This window comes from Rhineura floridana, chromosome 7 (assembly GCF_030035675.1).
Source record: "Rhineura floridana isolate rRhiFlo1 chromosome 7, rRhiFlo1.hap2, whole genome shotgun sequence".
In the NCBI taxonomy this organism is placed as follows: Eukaryota; Metazoa; Chordata; class Lepidosauria; order Squamata; family Rhineuridae; genus Rhineura; species Rhineura floridana.
Genome location: NC_084486.1, coordinates 115,438,318 through 115,461,526, shown reverse-complemented (window position 1 = coordinate 115,461,526; position 23,209 = coordinate 115,438,318). Strand labels below are relative to the sequence as shown.

At 42.5% G+C, this 23,209-nt stretch overlaps 2 protein-coding genes and 1 long non-coding RNA gene across 11 annotated transcripts in view; 2 read left to right on the top strand and 1 right to left on the bottom strand.

Annotated features, from left to right (window-relative positions):
* LOC133389391 (phospholipid scramblase 1-like) overlaps window positions 1-7,535 on the top strand; it is a 29,411-nt gene extending 21,876 nt beyond the window's left edge. For all 3 annotated transcript variants that reach the window (XM_061636963.1, XM_061636961.1, XM_061636962.1), the window contains 4 exons: window positions 599-825; window positions 3,270-3,431; window positions 4,399-4,560; window positions 5,238-7,535. In XM_061636963.1, the coding sequence (XP_061492947.1) occupies window positions 599-825; window positions 3,270-3,431; window positions 4,399-4,560; window positions 5,238-5,288 (602 nt within the window). In that variant the 3' untranslated portion in view covers window positions 5,289-7,535. The remainder of the gene's footprint in view (window positions 1-598; window positions 826-3,269; window positions 3,432-4,398; window positions 4,561-5,237) is intronic.
* Window positions 7,536-10,358: 2,823 nt separating this feature from the next.
* Window positions 10,359-11,472, bottom strand: LOC133389390 (uncharacterized). Of its 2 annotated transcripts, none has more exons than XR_009764086.1 (3): window positions 11,383-11,472; window positions 10,602-10,775; window positions 10,359-10,446 (listed from the first exon to the last, which is right to left on the bottom strand). It is a non-coding gene; the product is annotated as an uncharacterized LOC133389390 (long non-coding RNA). The 2 variants fall into 2 exon arrangements; XR_009764085.1 differs by having other exon boundaries at window positions 11,351-11,436.
* LOC133389389 (phospholipid scramblase 1-like) overlaps window positions 10,910-23,209 on the top strand; it is a 30,569-nt gene continuing 18,269 nt past the window's right edge. The window contains exon 1 of one of the 6 annotated variants that reach the window (XM_061636954.1): window positions 10,910-11,239. The gene's annotated coding sequence lies outside the window, so the exon portion shown is untranslated. Of the gene's footprint in view, window positions 11,297-23,209 lie in introns of all 6 variants that reach the window. The other 5 variants (XM_061636956.1, XM_061636957.1, XM_061636960.1 and 2 more) reach the window with 5 other exon arrangements.

Here is a 23,209-nt window from a genome sequence, read left to right as displayed (position 1 = left end):
AAGGCCAAGTATGTGAGGATTGCTATGCTGGGTCAGGCCAATGGTCTTCTATTACAGCATTTACTGATGATGCTGAACTTCAGAATACGGGCTTGGTGGTATGCTCATAAAGTGACTGGCTAGATGCTCAGCACTCTTTCTGGTCCATCCCTACATGAGGCAAGGTCATCTTCATATTTCATTACAGTGCCTAGTCAGTTCGTTGGGGCCTTTGAGACACAGAGGATGCTGTAAGCATCTAATGGGTGCATGTCCTCATGCATCATGGGACATTAGTTCACAAGCTGATGGATAAGAGCCTGGGTTTTCTTACAAGGCTTTAGGGCTGCAAATTAGATAATGAAGGTGATGGCTCTGATTGTGGTTCTTAGCAAAAAAAGTTAATGGAGATAGCAACGGGGAAGATGTTCTAACCTCCATGCATGCTGCAATCTTTAACAATCCCCCTCTGCACCTATTATTTTAAGTTTTACATTTTTTGAGACGATTGCAGACTTGAGGCTGAAGCTGGTAGCTCTGTTTTTTGTTCTTGACATTCATAACAGGCCCTTGGATCAAATTGTTCAAAACAGTTGTATTGATGTTGCTTCCTTTCCAGTGATAAGTGGCTTTGAAACTTGCAACAGATATGAAGTCAAAAACTCTATGGGGGAGATGGTGTACTTTGCAGCTGAGGAAAATGACGATTTCACCCTGAATTGTTATGGACCATTGCGGCCCTTCACCATAAAGCTCTTTGACAGTGCAAGCCAGCCAGTCATGCAACTGTCGAGAGATTTCCAGTGTTCCTGTTGCTGCTGTCCTTGTGCTTGCTGCTTGCAAGAGGTAAACAGCTTCTTTCCCTTATGAGTCCATCTTTTGTTTGCCTTTCTTAAATTAGTGTGATGGCCTTTGGGGATACCTTCTTGTGAAACTTCATAGACATTTGGTTGGTCCTCAAGGTTTCTTTATTTAAGGCATTTGTATGCCATTACACAATTAAAAGTTCTCTAGGTTGCTTACATATGATTTCCATTGCTTCAGTGTTCTAACTGTGTGGACCCTCCTATTTATTAAATATTATGTTATAGTAAAGTCAGGGATCTTTTTTTGTTCTGCAGCTATATTGACAGCTTTATATGGACTGTTCTAACAATTGCATGATTTCCATTTCAGACATTTACAAGCAGCTACATTCAATACATGTTGGCGTATACCTTCACTCTTCCTTATTGTCTCCCAAGAGCTAAGACATAAATGGGTCCTTTACCGATCACTCTATTCTTTCTTTCCAGATTAATTAACTCTGTGCATCCATTTTCACCATTAATAAAATGGAATACATCTACTACTCCTTAACAAGTTCCATCAGAACTTTATTGTATATAGCCAAAGGCCTTAACAATGTATACCAAATATTGCTTAAAAGACCCGTCTTACTCAAAGCTCTTATTAAAATGAAACATCCATTAAAAGGCTAAACACTCAGGCCTTAAAGATAAATTTTTATAATACGGCATAATTCTTAATATGGAGAGCCCTCAACTTCTTAGCTGCCAATACAAACTGGGCTACCAAATATGTGATACATAAATATTTGTCAGCTAAAAGTTCCACTACCATTTCTTGGGGCGTTTGATCAGAGAACATCCAAATAATATCTGACAGAATTTTTTCTCTAGGATCCACATACAAAGGACAGTACAGCAAGTAATGGATTATATCTTTGATCTGATTACACCTATAAATACAGTTCCATTCTGTGACTGGAATTCTAAGGTATCTCCCATCGAAATATGCAGAGGGCATCTGCTGGAACCTGAGTTCTGTAAATGCCCTTCTGAGTTGGGGAAAGGTGAGAACCTCAAAATAATGAGCTCTTGCATGATTATACTTAAATTGAGGATACCAGGGAGAGAAGCATGCAACAGCAATGGCTGCTCTATCTTGAGCGGCATCATGGTCGAAAATCCAGTTCCTGAGAGCGGGAGGACTAAAATTTAAAAGGTTTTCCATGGAAAGATTGTACCCCTCGAGCTTGTCCTGGCACTGCTTTGCCCAACCTCCAGATCTTAATTGCTCAAACCAGCAAGTTCATGAAAAGAATAGTTTCCTATGTGATCTTTCATGACTCTTTGAACCATTATATGTACCAAAGGATGCTCAAAAGACTTTCTCTAATACATCCTTTGCCAACCCTGTGCAAGCTGAGGCTGATGGCAATTGTAGTCTGAATCATCAGATTTGTGAGGCTTATATGGAGAGAGTGAGTTTGACTCCTCCCCATCCTTTCATTACCTCCAGAGATGGGCATGAAACAGAGAGCGCAAAATTAATAGAGGCCATGCAGGGAGCTTCAAGAAGCAAAATGAAGTCAGCAACAAAAGAGACTACAACGGGGGTAGCAATTGGGGTGCCCTCCAGTTATGTTGGACTACATCTCCCATAAGCCCCAATCAACATGCCCAGTGGTTAGGGATGATGGGAGTTGTAGGGCACAAAAATCTGGAGTGCATTATTTTGGCTGCCTCTGGACTACAACTACATGTACAGGCACACGCATTTTGATCTCTGTGCTACATAACCAGAATACTTTTCCAGCTCCTGGTTCTCTAGATATAAGCACAAATACAAATTTATAATTCTAACTTCACTCATAGGCACTAGGGATCAGAGCACAGGTGTCATCATACTATGAGGATTCCACCAAAAATGGTTTCCCCTTGATGGGGTCTCCTCAGCCCAGCCAACATGTAGGAATGCTTCTCACAAGATGGAGCTATTGCATTTTCCATCTCCACTGTTTCTGAAGCGGCCACCAGGAATGTGATGGGGGATTTCTGCATGGTGCACACAGCTGAGATGACGCTCACTTGCCAATAAGAAAGCCAACATTGGTGGCATCCACATAGCAAATGCAGTGTGTGTTGCAATCACAATATTCCTCTCTTACTATTTAATTTTTTTAATCTTCTAACATAGGTGCTCAAGTCCTTGAACAAGTGGATCACTAAAATTATATAGGTCACACAGAGAACACACTAATGGACCTCCATTCTCATGATTTGGGAAAATATTTGGCTGACTTCTAGGGGTATCCCTGTATGTCTTTTGTGCCTTTTTGCACCTGCTTCGAGTAGTCAGACCAACATCATCTTCACACCCTAACCCTTTTCATGTGCTTAGAACACTTCAGCTTGTACAAACCCCAATGTGTAACTTGCATCTCACTGCACTAGACAAATTGTAAAGGCACTTCGTTCTAATTGTGCTGCATGCTTTTCTCAAAGCTTGAAGTTCAGGCTCCACCTGGCACAGTCATTGGCTATGTCAAGCAGAAGTGGCACCCCTGCCTACCTAAATTTGCTATCCAAAATGAGGCCAGAGAAGTTGTGCTGAAAATGGATGGTCCTTGTGTGCCATGCCGCTTATGGGAAAATGTTCATTTTGAGGTAAGCTACTCCTAAAAGCTGGTTTAGATTTTTTTTAAAAAAAAGTCAGGAGAGCTAACAGATTTCTTGCAGTACAACTATTTTGGCTCTTATTTTGTTGCAGTAAAAAACAGCAAAATGTTCCTTTAGATATTTTGAAACTTGAGATATTTTGAAAAACTAACAAACACTTGCTTCACCAGATGCATGGAGTGGACAGAGATGATGCTGGGTGGGTATATATCGGTGCACTGGGGCAGAGATATTTGCAACTTCTTTTTTAAAAAAAAGTGCATATAGCGAAAGCAGAGTTGCCATACATGAATTGCTGAACTGAACCAAACCAAATCCCATTACAAAAGGTCAAGAAACCCTTTTGGCATACCCAGATGTTTACTACAAGGGCTCATCTTGCATGACACCACTTGTAAAATAATTACCTTGCTTGAACATTAAGGGATCTGTATCCCATGTAGTGCTAAATAACCCATTCCACCAGTGCAAGGAATTCCCCCCCTCCCCCATGTACGCCATCCCCAAATCTGCTCAGGAGGGTTGGGGAAAACCCAGAACAGATTTAGGGGGTTTGCACTGACAGACCAAGTTAATGTTCCAAAACTCCACTATTTTTGATTGGGAACAAGGGATATGCCTCTTGAAAACAAAAAACCCTGCCCAAAGCTTTGCAGTATATTGCTGCTGCTCCTATCATTAGCATCACTACCATGCACAACAGATATTGCATTAATAGGGCAATCGTATGCGTATCCACTCAGAAGTAAGTCTTTTTGAGTGTGTATAGGATTGCAATCTTAAGTGAACACATGCCAGTGCAGGAAGCGTACATAACATTTTCCATTTCCAGGTTATGTAATATACATTAGCCCTTAACCCTACAGGTTATACAAGTGTAGGCCTTGAAGATCCGCTTGAATAAATGTCTCTACACACACACTGCCCTCTCACTTCTCTCTTATTTAAAAACCAGGTGAAGTCAGTAGATGGGAAATCTACAATTGGAGGAATTACTAAGCAATGGACTGGACTGGCAAGGGAGGCTGCTACAAATGCCAGCGTCTTTGGAATCCAGCTCCCATTGGATCTTGATATTAAAATGAAAGCTCTCATGCTCGGGGCTTGCTTCCTCATAGTAGGTCTTAACCATCTCAATCTCTACTGATATCTCAGTCTTATGACTCACTGAGTTGCTTGCAGAATCTATGTCAGGATCTTCAGTACAGCAGGGATGGGGAACCTTTTTAAATATGAGGGCCCCATTCCTGTACGGGCAACCTTTTTGGGGGGGGACACATGCTAGTGGTGGGCAAGGCCAGAGGCAAAAGTGGGTGGAGCAATTAATGTAAATTTTACCTTTGTACAGTAGGCCACTTTCTACCCAAACTCACAAGCCCTCTCCTCCATCTGGATAAACAAGAGGCATCAGAGTTCAAGGCCGCATTCCAGCCAGGCAAGAACACTTATGGAGGGTGTGAAGCAAGGCCAGTGAGGGGTGTGGCGTGGGGGTGGGACCAAAGGACCAGTTGGCCTCTGGGCCTGAGGTTCCCTATGCTTGCTGTAGCACTGTTCTCCTGCCTTTTATACACACCTTTTGCTAGACTCTGTGGATTTCAGCAGCAGCCAGAATATTTACATTTGTAGAGGTTGCTCTGGGATAAAACACATTGAAATGTAAAGCAATTTTATTCTTTTTGATTTTGCCTCAGATTTCCCTTTTTAAATAGTTTTCTTTGAAATGTTTTCTGTAAAAGAAAAGGGGAGCTGCATTTTTGTGAGAATTCATCTGACTGCTGCTTTTTTTCTTCGTAGGATTTCATGTATTTTGAACAACGAAGACAGCGAAGAGACAATAATTCATAATCCAGCTGACTTCTGCCCTTTGCTGTTTTCAGAGAAAATTCTTGGCATAGCTTCTGTTCTGCCTTGGCTAACAATAGGAGAGATTTTCATTAAAACTATTGACTTTTGACACCTGACAATTATGCCAGAAGCCATATTATTTACATTTATGGAAGGAGTCATTGACAGTGGAATGTGCCTTTTAATTTTTTTGATACAGAAATAAGAAAATGTATACATTTTGGGTGAGATCCTTCCCTTTTTGTAGCCCCAGTGCTCATAGAATGGTGGCCCTAAATGCACACAAATGAGAAATAATTATGATGATTATATTATTACATTTATATCCCACCCTTCCTCTAAGGAGCTCAAGGTGGTATACATGGTGCTCTTCCTCCTTCTAATTTTCCTCGCAACACTTTTGTGAGGTACATTAGGCTAAGAGGCAGTGACGTTCAATATAACCCAATCAGCTTTGTGACGGAGTGGAGATTTGAACCTTGGGAGTCCAAGCTTCTAGTCCATCATTGTAACCAACGGATACCACACTGGCTCGCAGGAAGTCAGTCAGTGGGCATAATTAGCTTTAGTAGAAGGCAACACAAGAATGTGCATGTGTGAGACATCTATAATCACCTGTTCAACAGTGTCCCAGTGCAGTGGTTCCCAAACCTGAAAATTGCTGAGGGTCTTGGCAGACCACGTAATGACTTTTCTGCCTGTTTTAGCTATTGCAATGCATTGTACTAAATGTTATAGGATTTTTAATTGTATTTTTATTGCTTCTTATACACATAAGAAATAAAAAAGCAATAAAAATGCAAAAACTCAATAGAGGTATTTAATGGGATGGATGTGCCATCTCTGCCCACAATACAGACAGGCCACAGATCACCTGAATAAAGCTCACAGACCACAGTTTGGGAACTCCTGCTGCAGTTGGTGCAGAGAGAAGAGCAACTGGGTCTCTGTTGAGACCTACAGGGCTCATTTCACACACAAGCAAGGATCACACCCATATTTTATTTGTGCAGACATATGAATTCAAAAGTGAAATTACTACTTTGGTTTTGAGCCCTTATTAGCACCTTCATTGTAATAGACACAGTAGGGCCCCGCTTTATGGCGTTCCGTTTTCCGGCATTCCGCTGATGCGGCAGCTTTCAATTAGGGGAAATTCCCCGTTTTAAAGCCGATTTTGCGCTTTTGCGGCATTTTCATGCCATTATAGTCAATGGGTTCCACTTTACGGCGGGGGCCTGGTCCCTAACCCGCTGTATAAGCGGGGCCCTACTGTACCAGATTCAGCTCAGTATATCTTTCTGAGATTTATTAAAAGCTGTACTTTTTTTTTTTTGCTTTATCCCAAACATTCGTAGGGGAAAAAATGTGGAACATGATTGTGAAAATTTGATATTCAGAAAGCTAAATAATTTTCTCTTTATCATTTTGATATAAGCAACATGAATTTAGGGAGAATGCAGACCCCTGGCAAGGTGTTCCTAGCGTCTGCCAGCAACCAATTCAAGTTCTCCTGCAAATTCAGTGTTCCTTTGCTGTGAGGAGGAAGCTGGACTGCATCATTTACCTGCCAATGCCCATGTAGCTGATAGCATTCATAGGAGCTGGTTCCTTTGTATTTAACAACATTTATATACCGCTTGATTGCAAAAATTAACTTCTAACTGAAGTGGTGGATACTCTGTTCATAGGGTTTTCGTGGTAAGAGATATTCAGAGGTGGTTTACCATTGCCTTCCTCTGAGTTTGGATGCATCTTAGTCTGGTGTTATAACAAATTAAACCAGAACTATCACTAGAAGCTAAAATGATGAAACTGAGGTTATCATACTTTGGACACATAATGAGAAGACATGATTCATTAGAAAAGATAATAATGCTGGGAAAAACAGAAGGGAGTAGAAAAAGAGGAAGGCCAAACAAGAGATGGATTGATTCCATAAAGAAGCCACAGACCTAAACTTACAAGATCTGAACCGGGTGGTTCATGACAGATGCTCTTGGAGGTCACTGATTCATAGGGTCGCCATAAGTTGTGGTCGACTTGGAGGCACATAACAACAACAAGTGAAGTGGTGAGTGGTGACAACACCTGCAATCAGCTCAAATAACAGAAACAGAATGTGCTGTGCTGATCTTGTTTTAGTAGGGAGGAAGCAACAATATTAAAACAGTTGAAATACTTTATATATGTTTGATTTACTTTGCAATTTCAGTGAAGTTTCCTATAGTAAATCATTCTGTTTTGCTTCTGTTTCTTGTGAATATGTGAAGTACAGCAACACTGCAACACTAAAAAAAAGCTCCAAAAACAATTGTGGAATAATGGCACCGACTGTTCTGCATAATAGTTTCCAGTGGACATGAGGAGTGTCTCAATTTGCACAACATAAAACAGTGGGAGGTGAAATATATGCTAGCAAAATTCTAGGTGTGCTCTATGTTTTTAATTGACCATGCCCATCTTTGTGGAATACAGGCATACCCTGCTTAACGTCGCTTTGCTATAACGTACATGCTCCATATGCCTTTCTCCAGAAACGCAGCGCAGCAGCAGAGGCTTTAGCACGCGGGGGTGGAAATAGATGCAATTGCGCCACCGCAAATCAGCTGGGAGGCACGATTGCGATCAGCTGAGAGGCGCTGCAGCTCAGCAGCAGAGGCTTTAGCGCAGGGCTTTGAGGCTCCGCATGAACAAGAGGTAAAAAAAGTTTTAAAAGGTAGTGCTTCACTTTAAGGACATTTTCGGTTTACGTACTCGCTCTGGTCCCATTGAGTACGTTAATGCGAGGTATTACTGTAGTTTAAGCATAGCATAGCCACCACTCACCATATGCTCAGAGGCACATGTTACCAAATCATTCCAAGCTACACAGGAAGTGGATTGGCCTGTGAAAGACCAACCCAAATTGTGTTCGCATTTTTACAAGTTTGTAGGGCAGTACAATATTTCAGAGAGGAGGTCAGGTCTCCTGGTGCACTCACTATAGCTGCCTAATTTCCCTGCTTTTAAAAGTTTGGTAGAAATATTTGTTGGCTATAGGAATGTTCTTAAACCACAAGGTTTTTGCCTATTAATGAATACACCTTAACACCTGGTATCTGCCCTGGTAACAAATCAGCAGCCAGTGCAGATCTCTGAGCAGAGGTGTTATATGGTGACAGGGTCTCACTCCTCTAATGGGTTAGTGATCCCAAGTAGTTATACCAGTATGAAGAGTAGCCATCTCAATTGTGCCACACTGACAGGAGACAAGAAAGAGGGGACAAGGAGGCCAAAAAGCATAGCATCTTTCAAATAGCAGACAATAATGAGTAGAAAGTTAATAGATGTTTGCAAATAAGTTCTTGTACAAAATCAGACAATGGAAAGGGAAGGACAACAAAATTAGAGTACATAAGAAGAGCCTGCTGAATCAGGCCAATGGCCCATCTAGTCCAGGATCCTGTTCTCACAATGGCCAACCAGATGCCAATGGGAAGCCCACAAGCAAAACCTGAGCAAGACCTTAAAATAAAGTTAAAAACTTTTAAAAAGGGGGGGGGGAGCAGGCTTCATGATGGACAGCAGTGGAGATATTCTGGACACAGGAAGAAGTCACTCGGGTAGAGAACACCTGTTTTGTATGCAGAAGGTCCCAAATTCAGGTCTCAGCATCTCCAGGGAGGGCTGGGAATGCTTTTGTCTGATACCCTGCAGAACTGCCAGTGACAAAATGCAATACTGAGCTAGATGGACCACTGGCCTAGCTAGGTACAAGACAGCTTCCTAAATCGTCTTGGGAAGACAAAGCAACAGAAACAGAAGGCCAGTAAGACTCAAAGTCCCAAAATAAATACTATTTCTAGTCTAAAGACAAAGCAGTGGAAGTTTGGAACTGAGGCTCTACATGGGGCTTCCCTTGCACTTGATCTGGAAACTGCAGTGAGTGCAGAATGCTGCAATCCAGTCCACTCTCAGGTTCTCAGGAGGGTGAACAAGTTGCTCGTGTACCCTGAATGTGTACCTAAACCCTGGGCTGTACTAGCCAACCAGCGCTATTTTTATTTGGGATCAGTTGCCTAGATTTCACAATTATTTGTTATATGTTCCTTTCCCACCTCTGGCATGCAGGGCAGGTGCAGAAACCCCCTCTGCATTTTCCTTCCCTCCCTCCCGTTAAATTTTGCTACAGCTTATATAGTTCTTTTCTTGGTGTTTCTATTCTACAGGTGACAAATTGAAGCTGAAATAGTAAACTACCCAAAGTCATTTAACAAGCCTCAAGTTTTTTCCCCCTTCTTCTATGAGCTCAGGACAGCAAACAATATTTTCCGGTCTCTCTCCCCCCCCCCATTTTTTTCCTCATCACAAACCTACCATTAGGTAGGGTAGACTGAGATACAGTAACTGCCTCTCCATGCTCACCCAGTGAACTTCATGGCTGGGTCCTCATCCAATGCTGTAGTCCAGGAATGGGAAACCTACGGCCCTCCAAAGGTTGTTGGACAAGAACTCTCATCATTGTGACCACTGGGGCAGGGTGATTAGAGACGTCCAGCAATCACTAATACTTGATTGAACCACTAACCATCACTGCCCTAGCAAGTATTAGAAGTTTGGCTTGCTGGCATTGGAATACACCTGGAAAACCCAATAATTTCCAGCATCAGAATGCACTAGTGTAGTGTTTCCCAATTTTTTCCCCATAGAACCCCTGAAAATCATTGATCATCCTGGTGGACCACTTAATGATTTTTCTGCTTGTTGTAGCAATTGTGCTAGATGCTGTATGACTTTTTATTGTAATTTTATTGCTTCTTTTATTGGTCACAGATTCATAGGGTTGCCATAAGTTGTAATTGACTTGAAGCACATAACACACACACACACACTACAATTTGCATCCCACAGAATTCCAGCTGTAACACAATAAAATACTACTATTCTTATTATTATTTGATTTGATTTATATCCCGCCCTTCCTCCCAGCAGGAGCCAGGGTGGCAAACAAAAGCACTAAAGTACAATATAAGAAATAAAAGAAGCAGTGAAAATACAATTAAATATTAATATGAATGTTTAATACTGGCATGCTGTGGACCACCTGAATGAAGTTTGCAGACCTCTAGAGATCACAGTTTGGGAGCCCCTGCACTAGTGGTGACATTTGGTGGCACTAAAAAAAAAATAAGGGGGGGGAGAAAGACATTGTAAAGTTCTGCATTCTGGGTTGTAGAAAAAAAAGATATTACGAAGTTTACATTTGGAGAGAGTTCTTGAAATATGACTCCCGATTCTTACGGAAATTACTTGGCGTTTTGGCTCGCTTACCAATATAAATACATTTCTGGACACATTTGTTTCTGAAAGGGAAACAGCCGTTTTCTCCTGTCAAGGTCCTATGTGGCAGCGTGACTTTCGTAGGGACCTAATCATCTACGGCAACGTTTGCAGGCTTTTAGCTCCGGAGCTCCTGGGTTTTCTTACGGTTCAGCCCTTGAACGTCTGCAGGAGCAAAAAAAAAAAAAAGAATGGGCGGGCTCCTGAGCTCGTGCAGAGGTCCTTTCCCTCAGTACTGAGCAGCGGCAGCCAGTTTTAGGACTTCCAGGCAGCTGCTCTCCCCTGTTACTCTAATATTATGAAATAATTAAATACTGGACCACCACTACGACTACTGCTTGTAAAAAAAACCAACACTTTGTTGCTGGGAACGTTGCCGAGGGTGAGCGCTGCCAGTAGTAGCGCAGGACGCGTTCGCGCTGAGCTCAGCAGCGCTCCTCGGCCCTCTGCTGGTTGAGTTGTCCCTTTCTCCCTCCCTGGCCGCCGCCCCTCCGCCCCGCCTAGGGTCTGTTTTCTATCCTTCCTCAGCTCCTCCTATTCCCCCTCCACTGTAGTGCAAGGACGGTGATCGGTCGGTGTTCCGGGCCCGCAGCGGGGTGGAGAAGCAACGAGGAGAGACCACCATCAAGGTACTGACCCCCCCCCCCCTCGGAGAAAGCATAGACGGGGCAAAGCAGGGACAGAAGGTAAAGACTCGCAACTGGCTTTTACAAAGCAACCGCCGCCCCCGTCGTGTTTACTTCTAAGGAGATCTCTAGTTAATTAAGTTTACATCCTTCATCTGTTCTACGCTCAGGAACTCTCAAAAGAGGGCGTCTTCCCTCCCCTCATCAGACGCGGGTTTAACCTCTCCTTCTTGTCATGTGCAATTAAGAATGGTAAACAGGAAATGCCAAGTAAAGTTTACTGTCGTTTTCCTGCGGAGCGCTTCCCTCGAACCGTTACGAGAGACGACAGAAGTTTCTATTAATGCATCTCCCATGCCGGATTTACCTGTTGAGATCTACTTATGTAGTCTTCCCCAGGCATCGATCCTGGCTGGGCAAGTGTGAAGTCTCTGAATGATAATGCTGTGATTTATTTTATTTTTTAAAAAACATACATATAGTTGGAACCTTAAAACATTATTACCTAATGTGAACTGATGGATTATGTAATCCTAAAATAACAGCCAAGGGCAGAGCCAATCATTTAACCTGTGGCTCTCCAGATGTTGTTGGAGTACAACTCTCCTCTCCTTCAGCCAGCATGGCTAATAATGGTGGGAGTTGTAGACTGACAAGGTGAGTCAAGGTTTCCCATCCTTGATCATGCTGATCAGAGTTGGAGTCCAAGAGCACTTCCAGACAGTTGTTATTTGGGGGGTGGGATTCAATTATATATCAGGAAATGGAGGTTGCACAATTAAAGTTGAGTTGGAACACTTGCACAACAAACCCACCCTCCTAAAAAAAAATGTGACTTCTTGCACTTCTTCCACTGTCCTAAGAGATTGGACTTTTTGTTTTAAGGAAAGTGATGGGGAAATGCACAGGAAAGTGTGGAATATCATTTGCTTGATGCATGGTTGTCTAACTTCCCTGAAAACAAATCAGAATAAATGCTCAGTAAATATTGTTTGCATAACCATTTAATGCCAAAATAGGCTTAGACTTTATAAGCAGTTTATATATATATATATATATATAACTTACAAGATCTGAACAGGGTGGTTCATGACAGATGCTCTTGGAGGTCACTGATTCATACATAGAGTCGCCATAAGTCGTAGTAGGCACATAACAACAACAACAATATATATTGCAACATTATTAAAATATACAATCATTAAAATACATTGATGAAATTAGCCACAAACAAATCAGGATGAATGCTCAATAAACTAGGCATCTAAAAGTGATCCCCCAACTTCTGGAGGGCGACAGGTTTCTCAAGAGGCAGTTGGACAGCAATCTGTCGGAAATGCTTTGATTTGGATTCCTGCATTGAGCAGGGGGTTGGACTCAATGGCCTTATAGGCCCCTTTCAACTCTACTATTCTATGATTCTATGATCCCTGAAACTACACCTTGCACCTGCAGTAAGAACCTGTGGTTCTCCATCCCTTTGTGCTGTCTGTCATGCAAAGCCACTTCAGGTTGCAGGGAGGAGAGGCAAGATGGCTTGTTTAACTCTTTCTTTCCCAGCCTTTTGTTCAAAATTAACCCCAGTTAATGTTTTTCTCCTGAGCTGTGTACACATGGTGGTTTTGCATGATGCATTTGACGCATTTCATATGTGCATGTTTTTCGTGTCATGCACATGACATTGCCCTCATTCAAATGGCAGCCTACACTTCCCACCCCATTTCATTTTGATTTTCCTGATCCATGGATAATGTAGTAAGGGGAAAATTCCAAATTAAAATCACTACCCAGATATGGATGTACTGTAATGCATTGTGTGTGTGAATGTTTTTCTTTCTTTCTTTCACATGTGTGGTGACATTTTTCAGGGTGCCATCTCTCACCACACCCCCTATTTCCACCTTCCTAGATGGGTTGCTGATGTGGCCAGGTGCAACACATGTTTATTTTAAACCTGCTGTATTGTGCAAGTCAGGTATATCAGAAAATTTGTATCTCAAAAATAAATTTAAAATGACCACAAACACAAGTAAATAAATACCTGTATGCATGCCAACAATGGACCTCAGGTTTCTGGAACTCAGGGAAGGTATGGAAGTAGTAATTTAAGTGTGATTACCTCCCATCAAGCACTGCCCACTAGTGTGGACAGAAGTATTCGATTTCTGCAACCCATGTGCACATTAACACTGGTGTGTACACAGCTCCAGAGATGCAAAAGAAAAAGGAACGTGGCTATTTTGGGGGAGCAGTTTGGCAAGGAGGTCATTATGTGCAAACCAACAAGGTTGGGAAGGAAAGAGCTACCCAGCTCCTCCTGTCTGCAATCTTTAGTCACCTCTCCCCCCCCCAATACTTTGCATGATAAAAGAAAGCTCTGGGGGAAACAGAGGAAGACTGTGTGGTTCTTAAGGGGACAGTGGGCCTTTGGTCAATCCAGCAGGGCTATTTTTATGTTTTTATGTCCAGAATGCATTTCTCCTAAGTTCATTTTCCTTAATGAATGGACTGAAGGACATTGAACTTCTGGGAATAGAAATCTGAAAGGTGGAGCCCTTCCTATTTGGCTGCATGAGGTTAAGAGGGATAGAGTTGAAGGCACATAACAACAAAGCTCAGTCAGAGGCCCTCAGCTCTTATGGAAAGAACTTTTAAAAACATTAGGTCAGCCCAAGTTCACTACTGGTTTCTCAGTAATGTGCCTCCTTCCCCACCAATAGCATTCTTTGTATTGTCAGGATACTTTGTTCTACACCAGTGGTTCCCAGTTGTTGTTGTTTTCCCATGGACCACTTGAAAATTGCTTAAGGTCTTGGTAGACCAGCTAATGATTTGTCTGTTGTAGCAATTGTACTGCCATAGAAGTCAAATTGTAACACAATAAAATATAATATTTTCTGCCTTCCTGCCGGGAGGAAGGGTGAGATATAAATCAAATAATAAATAAATAACATAAGAAAAAAGAAGCAATACAAATGCAATTAAAAATCAGTATGAATATTCAGTATGATGGATGAGCCCGTCTCCCATCTTCAAATCCACAGACACACTGTGGACCAGCTGAATGAAACTTGTCTTCCACTGGTAATCCACAGACCACAGTTGGGGAATCCCTGTTCTACACACAGTGACAATATCCACATCTGTTTTATATTTTATTGTTTAGATTAATTTGGTTTTCTGTTGTTACTAAGTCACCAAGTGGGAGGGGCTGTAGCTCAATGTCAGAGAACGCCCTTTGCATGCAGATGCTGCGTGCTTCACTCTCCAGTTAACTGAATCAGATAGTGGATGGCGAGACCATGGAGACCTATTGTCAGTCAGAGTAGGACAGTATGAGGTTATTTATTTATTTATTGCATTTGTATACTGCCCCATAGCCGAAGCTCTCTGTACATTAGATGTACGTTGCTAGGTTGTAGTGTGTCCTGGCTCTCTACCAGAGAAGTAGACTCAGGACTCGAAGACTGGGTTTTGCACAGAGTTTTATACCAGAGGTTAGCACAGGAACGTGGCATCAAAACATACTAGGCATGAATCAACAGGTGCAAGTAGGCTTGTGGAAGCAACAGAAAGTTGTTGCAACAAAGCTCTCACACCAAGGCACTCCAAATAAAAGAGAGGGGGTGGGAACTCTATTTGCATGAGCAAAATGGAGCACTTTCTAGTCTTTGAAGAAAGGTGGGGGCTTCTCCTGGGAAAAGAGGATGAAAAGTGGGTAATGGAACCAATTACCTAGAGAGGTAGTGGGCTCTCCAACACTGGAGGCATTCAAGAGGCATCTGGACAGCCGTTAGTCGGGAAAGCTTTGATTTGGATTCCTGCATTAAGCAGGGGGTTGGACTTGATGGCCTTATAGGCCCTTTCCAACTCTACTATTCTATGATTCCTGAAGTTGTAACCATCTCTTCTCCATCTACGTGACCTTGGGAAAACTGTCAGCTCTGACTCTGTGACAGATTCCTTTTCCTTATCTCTCTGGAATTGTCCAACATATTCATGAAGGCTTGGCTGCTGCACGAATAAGTTTGGGCTAGGCGCCAGTGATGAAGGCAGACTACATTCCTCACTCTCTGTCACAGGTGAGGGGGAGCTGCTGAGGTCTTCCTTGATAGAAAAACTAACAGGACCACTGGGCACAGGGTTGATGGGTTTCATGAAGTCTTTCCTCTGTGGTATCACCAGATCTTTCCCCAGCATCTGCAATCCCCTCCCCATTCTTCGAACCCTGCCAAATGTTCTCCATGGGGCCCATGATATAGTGCACTTAACTGGTGATTGTGCCTGAATGATGTGGCTACAGCCTTCACCAATCTGGTGCCCTCCAGATGGTTTGGATTACAACACTTATCAGCTGTGCTGGCTGGGGCTGATGGGAATTATAGTCCAAAGTATCTGGAAGGCACCAGAGGTTGGTGAAAGCTGTGTTACACATGGGTGCCACCAGACTCAAGGGTCTTTCCCATGGAATTGGTATGTAGGTGTCCCGTCCAGAGTCAAACCCAAGAGGCTGAGACATTGGTGCAAGTAAATCTTGTTTTATTAGAGTAATGGAAACATCAAAAGCAGTGCGCTTCATAGGATTCCTACAATAACTCACTGTAATTCCCTAACAACACTTTAGACCTGCTCTGCAACGTAAAGGAGAGTTGACGCAACACCCCCCTCCCAACTCAGAGAGCTTATATAGGGGAAATTTTGGAGCGCAATCTCTCACTCCTTCGTACCTCCACCCTCTGACCAGTGTGCTTTTCCCGCCATCGAGAGCGGGGTGAAGGGGGGCGAACTTCCAAGGGCTCGTCTGACAAAACAGGGTCCTTATCACCAGACAGGGAAGTAGAAGGCGGGGAAGCCTCAGACATCTCTTAAGTTACGAGTGGACAAAGGGGGAGTTACGACTCTTTCACCGCTTGGGAAAGGAGGAGTTACTACTCGTTCGGAATCCTCCCCTAACGGCTCCGAGAGGGCGTTTGGCAGCTGAGCACTATCCTGAAAGGGGGAGGGTTCACCCGTGGGAATTGGCGGAACATCTAACACACTCCCTTCCCCCAAGGTTGGAAAAGACACAACAACAGCTGGACCTTCCGCGCCTCCTGGCCGTGGAGGCGCCTGCAATTCATGCCTTCCCCCTCCCTGCTCATCGAGAGAGAGTGAAGGCTCGGACTTCCCGGAAGATTGCTCCGCCTGTGGCTTCCTCTGAGATGAGCTCTGTCTCAGAGGAAGCTTTTTTCAGTTTAAAATCAGTCAAAAGGGAACTTTGACTGGTGTAAATGTTCTCCCAGGCAAGGGTAAACCTAATAGATTATCCACAGAAACTTCGTTGGGCTGTCGGTGGCTGGAATTGATCAGGAATTCCCTGGGAAAGGAAGGCATACCTAGCAGCCGAGGACGGAGTTAGGACTTCCAGCAAGCTGGGCTGAAAAAAAGCGAGACGTTTTTTCTTTTAAACGATCCACAACGGGCGAGCTTTCTTCTGTCTAATCTTATCATTTGGCTTAAATTACTACAGTAAAAGAGATTTGTTTAAGAATCAGCAATTAAGATACCTGGGTGAGTTACTCTTCTCTCTTTTATACAAGGAATTAAGGAGGAGGAAAGAAAATTTTAAAAGCTTATCTTATTTTTTATGGCAAAAAGCAGGCCTGAATTTGGAAACTATAAAGATTAAAACGGATGAGGGGCAACTTACCCGAAGAGAAAATCTGATTTAGATGATTATTTGATTGATATATGTCTGGGACTACTTTTTCTTGGACTACTTTCTTTAGACGAATCTGCTGTTCGTGTATGTTACTAATTGTTTGGCGCTGTGAACCAAATTTGTTTTGCATTCTTGGACATGCGGGAGATAAGAACTGTGCTGGCCAGATGTCAACAAGCCTGGAATATTAACTCCCTTATTGCTGGAAAAAGAAGCAAATTACTCTTTGCTTGGGAATTGTGGCTATATTGGAAATTTGAAGGGGTTTTTTTTCGGCTTTAAGAATGACAATCAAAGAAGTGGCAGAGACCCTGGATGTACCCCTGGAAGGGTTTTCCCCTCTGGATATGTTTCAGAAGATAATGGATGAGATTAAGATAACGAAACAAGAACTGGGACAGAGTAGACAAGAGATGGCAACTGAATTTGGTAAAGTGAAACAGGAGTTGAAAGAAATAAAGGATTATATGAGAAAAGAAGCAGATGGACAAGCAATAGAATATGAAAAAGAAATTAAAGGGAAGGAGCAAATTCTGGAGATTAGATCAGATATATCAAATGTGGAATTGGAAAAAGATTTGGACTTTATGGCAAAAATTGAAGGGAGGATGCAAGTCCTGGAGATTGGAACAGATATATCAAGTGTGGAACTGGAAAAATATTTAGAGTTTGTGGATCCTGGAGATAAAGATTACTGTTTGGAATTTGGTGTTGTCCCTGGAGAAATTGATGAAGATATCAGAGATAAAGCTATCAATGTTTCGATGGAATTTCTGGACTGGAATGATTTGATGGAACTTGAAATAGAGAAAATTTATAGAATTAATTCCAGATATGTGACAATGGAAAAACTCTCAAGAGATGTGCTAGTGCATTTCGTAAAAAAGAGGAACAGAGATATGACTTTACAACAATATTTCAGCAACACATTCAGAATTGATGGCAAGGAAATATTTGTGATGAAGGAAAATTCCCATCAGACTCTTACTATATGACTATGACAGCAAGATTATTATGGGTGCAAGGATGGAAGTTGGAAGATGGAATTAACACTGATAATGGAAAAATGGCTATTGAAATTACTGGTCCTAGTAGACTTGATGAGATGGATTAATTGACATGTTTATTTGAAGAAAAATCGAGGGATATATTTCTCAAGGAGTGGAAACCTCTCTTTGACTTTTTGCGGAAAGAATAAAGTGATGTTAATGAGATTTGATGATTAATTAAGATAACTACTGGAGGAAAGTGATTTTGTAATATATTAAGAGACAGGTTTGTTATATATCATAGACCTATAACTGATCTGCGACAAATCGGAAGTCAACATTTTATTTTATTGTTTAATTTGTTTCTTTTTTGTTTTGTTTTGTTTTGTTTGAAAATTTGAATAAAATTAATGATAAAAAAAAAGAGAGAGAGCGAAGGCTCGACAGTAGGCAGCAACAATGCGTTCAGACCACTCCCCCACCCTCCATCTAGCTATGGGCCTTTTAACATTATAGGAGTGTCATGATGGAAAGGAAATTTTCACAGTGCTGCTGTAGAAGCGAACAGTAAGGCATTGGTTCCATTCACACCATACATTTATTCAACTATTATTCCACTTTAAACAGGCATGGCTTCCCTTTAACAATCCTGGGAAGTGTAGTTTGTTAAGGATGCTGAGAGTTGTTAGGAGACGCCCTATTCCCCTCACAGAGCTACAATTCCCAGAGTTCCTTGGGAAGAGAGATTGATTGTTAAGCCACTCTGAGAACTGTAGCTCTGTCAGGGAAATGGGAGGGCTTGTCTCTCCTAACAACTCTCAGCACCCTTCACAAACTGCACTTCTTTGTGGGGAGCCATGACTGTTTAAAATGGAATAAATGTATGGTGTGAATGTGGCCATTGTTGCTCACCTGGCTTTCCAACACTGATGCTACCAGCTACCAAGAGGGAGAGGTGGTGGGGAGCTTAGCCTGGCAGAGGGGCACAGTGGTGGAGCCAATCCAACACACCCATGCCAAGCTCCCCACCACCTTGCCCCTCTCCCTCCCAGTAACTGGCAGCTACACATGGCACAGAGCAGCTGGGGGAGCAATGCCACCCTGCTGACTGCTGCTGATTTAATTTTGTCTTTATGAGACAAAATTTAAAAACATTGTGTTTCAGGTTTTTTTGTATTCTTGGGTATTATCATTTTCTCCCATTTTTCTTTTTCCCCGTTGTTTTTCCCTTTATCAACATGTCTGTTTACTCCTGAATCTTAGAAGGCTGCTAAACGTTTTTGTTTATATTTATGTATTTATTTTGTTATTGTCATTGGAAACGCAATAAAAAAAAATCTTTACAAAAAAAATCTCCACACAGTTCATGTGGGAGATTACTCCTCATCTTCAGAGATTACAAGTGCAGTATATGCATCTGACTTTTGAAAAGTAGTAATAATTCTGAGGTCTTTCGTAAGTCCTCCTTATTGCTCTTGTGCAAGCCTCAGTCAGGCGAAGAATCAGTCTCATGCAAGTCTCGGCTGTGAGCAGGGCTGCGCTGTATCAACTGCATCTGATACGGAGGCTGCGCCCCTACCTTCCCAACCATTTGCTCCCACCGGTGGTACATGCCCTGGTCACCTCTTCCCTAGACTACTGTAATGCGCTCTACGTGGGGTTACCCTTGAAAACGGTCCAGAAATTGCAACTGGTACAGAATGCGGCGGCTCGTATGATTAAAGGTAGCCGCCGACAAGATCATATTACTCCTGTCTTGAAGGAATTACATTGGTTAGCGGTTGTTTACCGGGCCCAATTCAAGGTGTTGGTTTTGACCTTTACAACCCTATACGGTTTGGGCCCAGTTTATCTGAAGGAGCGCCTCCAGCATCGTCAGGGATGCCACTCAACAAGATCAGCCTCACAAGACCTTCTCTCGATGCCACCGGTTAAATCAGCTAGGCTGGTGAGTACCAGAGAGAGGGCTTTTTCAATTGTGGCCCCCACCCTATGGAACTCCCTCCCAAATGATCTCCGACATGCCCCCTCTATGATGAGCTTCCGCCGGATTTTAAAGACCTGGCTCTTCAGGCAGGCTTTTGGGATTGGTTGAACTTTTACTGTATGTTTTAATAATTTTAATGCTTAATGTATGCCTAATGTTCAATGTATTATTCTGTTTTGTACGTCGCCCAGAGTGGCTGGGTAACCAGCCAGATGGGCGACTAATAAATCCAAGAATAAATAAAAATAAATAAATAAAGATGTCCATATTAAAATATTTTTTAAAAAATAAATGGAAATAGGTTTTGTTCTCCCACTCCCCAGAAAGCAAAAACCTCGATTTTGTGCATTGTGAAACATGATAGCTGAAGCTGGGAACATTTGCTTTTGTGCTCTTTTGCCCTTCCTGACAATAATTTTTCTGTTTTAAAAAAAGGTATGTGTGTGCAGGTACTGAGCATGCCCGAATGACCAGCATGGGTGGGGGAGAAGTGATTAGGGAAAGGGCAAAATGTACACCACTCGGATACATTCTGCAAAGCACTGCCTGCTGGCGCAGATGGCAAGCAGCAGAAAAGCGATGAATATGGGGGGGACACAAGTAGTGTGTGGACATTTGCATGTCCATTGTGCACACAGAAATACTGGATTTCAACAACTCATTTGTGAGATAATGCTGCTGTCTGGAAGCACCCTCAGTGCCAGGTGATTTCCCAAATCAAGACACCACCACTGAAGAGATCCCCACCCATCTAATGTTTGAAGGCAAAGGATCCTGAAGAAGGGCCCCAGCAAAGAGCTCCATAACTGGACAGGTCCATGTGGGAGATGGTGTCCTTATGTTAATCTGGTCTGCTTTTCCACCAACAAACTGCATCTTATTAAAGTAAACAGAAATGGTAGCCTCCAATGACAAGGAGAGTGCTTCCCCAGAGACTAGGGCCCAGTCTGTAAAATAGGGGCAATTGCCTTCAACCTGGGATTGTTTTGAGGGGGAACAATTGCTGTGTTGCCATGCAATATGTACATTAGAGTAATTAAAGCAAAACAATGGAGGGGGAAAGTCAAAGGAAATGGACTGGGTCAGAACTCTCCTGGGAAGGGAAATTACCTCCTGGAATGTGGAACTGTAATAGGATAAAGAAAGATTCCATCTTAAACATACATTTTCTTGACAATACTCTTGGCAAAGTCTTTCTGGCTCTTGGCAACATCCCACTGGCAATATTCCGTGGGGCGTTTTTTCAAGGAAAGAATCCAGTTCATGTGCACACCCACACGAGTGGGCAAGCTTGTCTACACTTCCTTGGAAGACAGCTCCAATGAAGTCAATGGGGGCTTACTTCTAAGGAGACACACTTAGAATTGCACTGCTAGTCTGCTTTTAGGGAAATGCTCAGTTCCAGAAAACATGCGCTCCGTTCTAAAATAGACAATCTGGCCCTGGTTCTTACAACTGCAGCATCACAACTGAAGACTTTTGGGGCAATGTATCATTGTGCAAGCCTGCCCCAAATGGACAAAAACTATGTAAGAAAGCTACTTGGACTAGCTTCCTATGGTCCTAGGTCTTTCTAAGGGAGATGTTGATAAAGGAACTCTGAGGAGGCTTCTGGGCTTTGAATCTAGGTATAAAAATGAGGGTGGGCGATGCTTGTTAACTCCTGTTGTTAGCTTTAGGACTACTTTGGGATATAAATTGGCCTGGTGGTAACCGTTATGCTCACTTAATTTTCTGTGATATATTTTAAATCAATTGTTACTTGAATTGTTACTCCTATAAAGATGTTATAATTTTAATTACGTGTTATGGTTGTTATATTATGCATTGATACTGTTATTTTTGAGTGTTGAGCATAAATCTGTGAAACGTGCAGTATATAAACTATGACTAATGGACTAGTACTAATGTAATACTAGAATATCAAACAATAGCAGCGTGTGTGGTGGGGCAGAGCTGCCACCCAATCCCAGCATTGCTGCCACTTACCCCAATAGGCGAAGTCAGGATCACGTGGTTGCACAAGTGGGGCTGCCACTGCCAAATGGGTGTTCCTCCTGGTGCAACCACATGGCCCTGGCCTCATCACCGCCCCGCCCCACCCTTTTCCAGATCAGCATCGGTGACACTGGTCTTGATAGGGTGGCTTTGCCCCACCACATGTGCTGCTATTTATAGAAGACAAAATGCCATCGATTGGACATACCACTTTCTCTCCTCAGTGCAGTACACCTGCCCTGTGTTTCCACACCAGCAAATCTAGCAAATGATCCTTCAACACAAAGCAATTAATCAAGCAAGTAAGGAAATTCATTCTCAAGTACCATCTCCCTAATGTTAACTCTTACCATCCCCTACTCTTCCAAGGGCTATGAGAAATTGAATAGTATTTCTATTGGCTGTTGGACTGATTAACTAGATTCAGATTCAACAAAAGTGGTGGTAAGTGAATTGGTTTATTACTTATCGGAGCCCTACATACCTCACTAGCAGGGCCTCGTAACACAGGGCTGCAGCAGGATTTCACCAGGGTGGGATGGGGAACCTGCTATTGGACTCCCGACTCCCATCAGCGGCAGCCAACATGGCCGATAATCAGGGATGATGAGAGTTGGAGTCCATCAACAGCTGGAGGGCCAATGATTGCCCATTCCTGCTCTAGACACAAGACATCCTGCATACATGTCAGATAACAGAGCCCCTCCAAGTGGACTCATACTATAATACTGCAAACAGTGGTTGTACAGATGCAAAATAAATTTCTATTGTGCTGTAAGAGTTCTAAAGCACTTTCTGACTTTCCAATATTGTGATAAGTACCATGTGAGCTTTTGTAAGATTAGAAAAACCCTGATGTAGTGTGACTACAACTTAAAGATGCATGTATGATAATATGCAGGCTTTTAAAGGAAGTAGGCAGTTGACAACATTGAGAAGAAAACAGTGCAAATGGAACTGAACAAAAATTGGAACAGGCCGTGGATTATCTATGGAAATCTAGGGTTTGGAGGCAAGAAAACCAAATTAAAAATTGAATTCTGCCTGCTGTTTTGTCCAGATAATTTGTATGCAATCCTGTACATAATTATTTAGAGTTCAGTGGGACTTCCTTTGTATTAGATGTGTTTAGGATTATAGCATCTGTAGCTTGTACTTCACAACTCCACAAGGGTCCCTTGAAAGCAAACATGGACAGTGTTATCTTTATGTAACAGCTGGTCAAATGTTGCACTTGTTTGTGTCGGTCATCCCAAAGAACAAACTGAAAAACCTGAAACCAGAAGTGGAAAAAAATA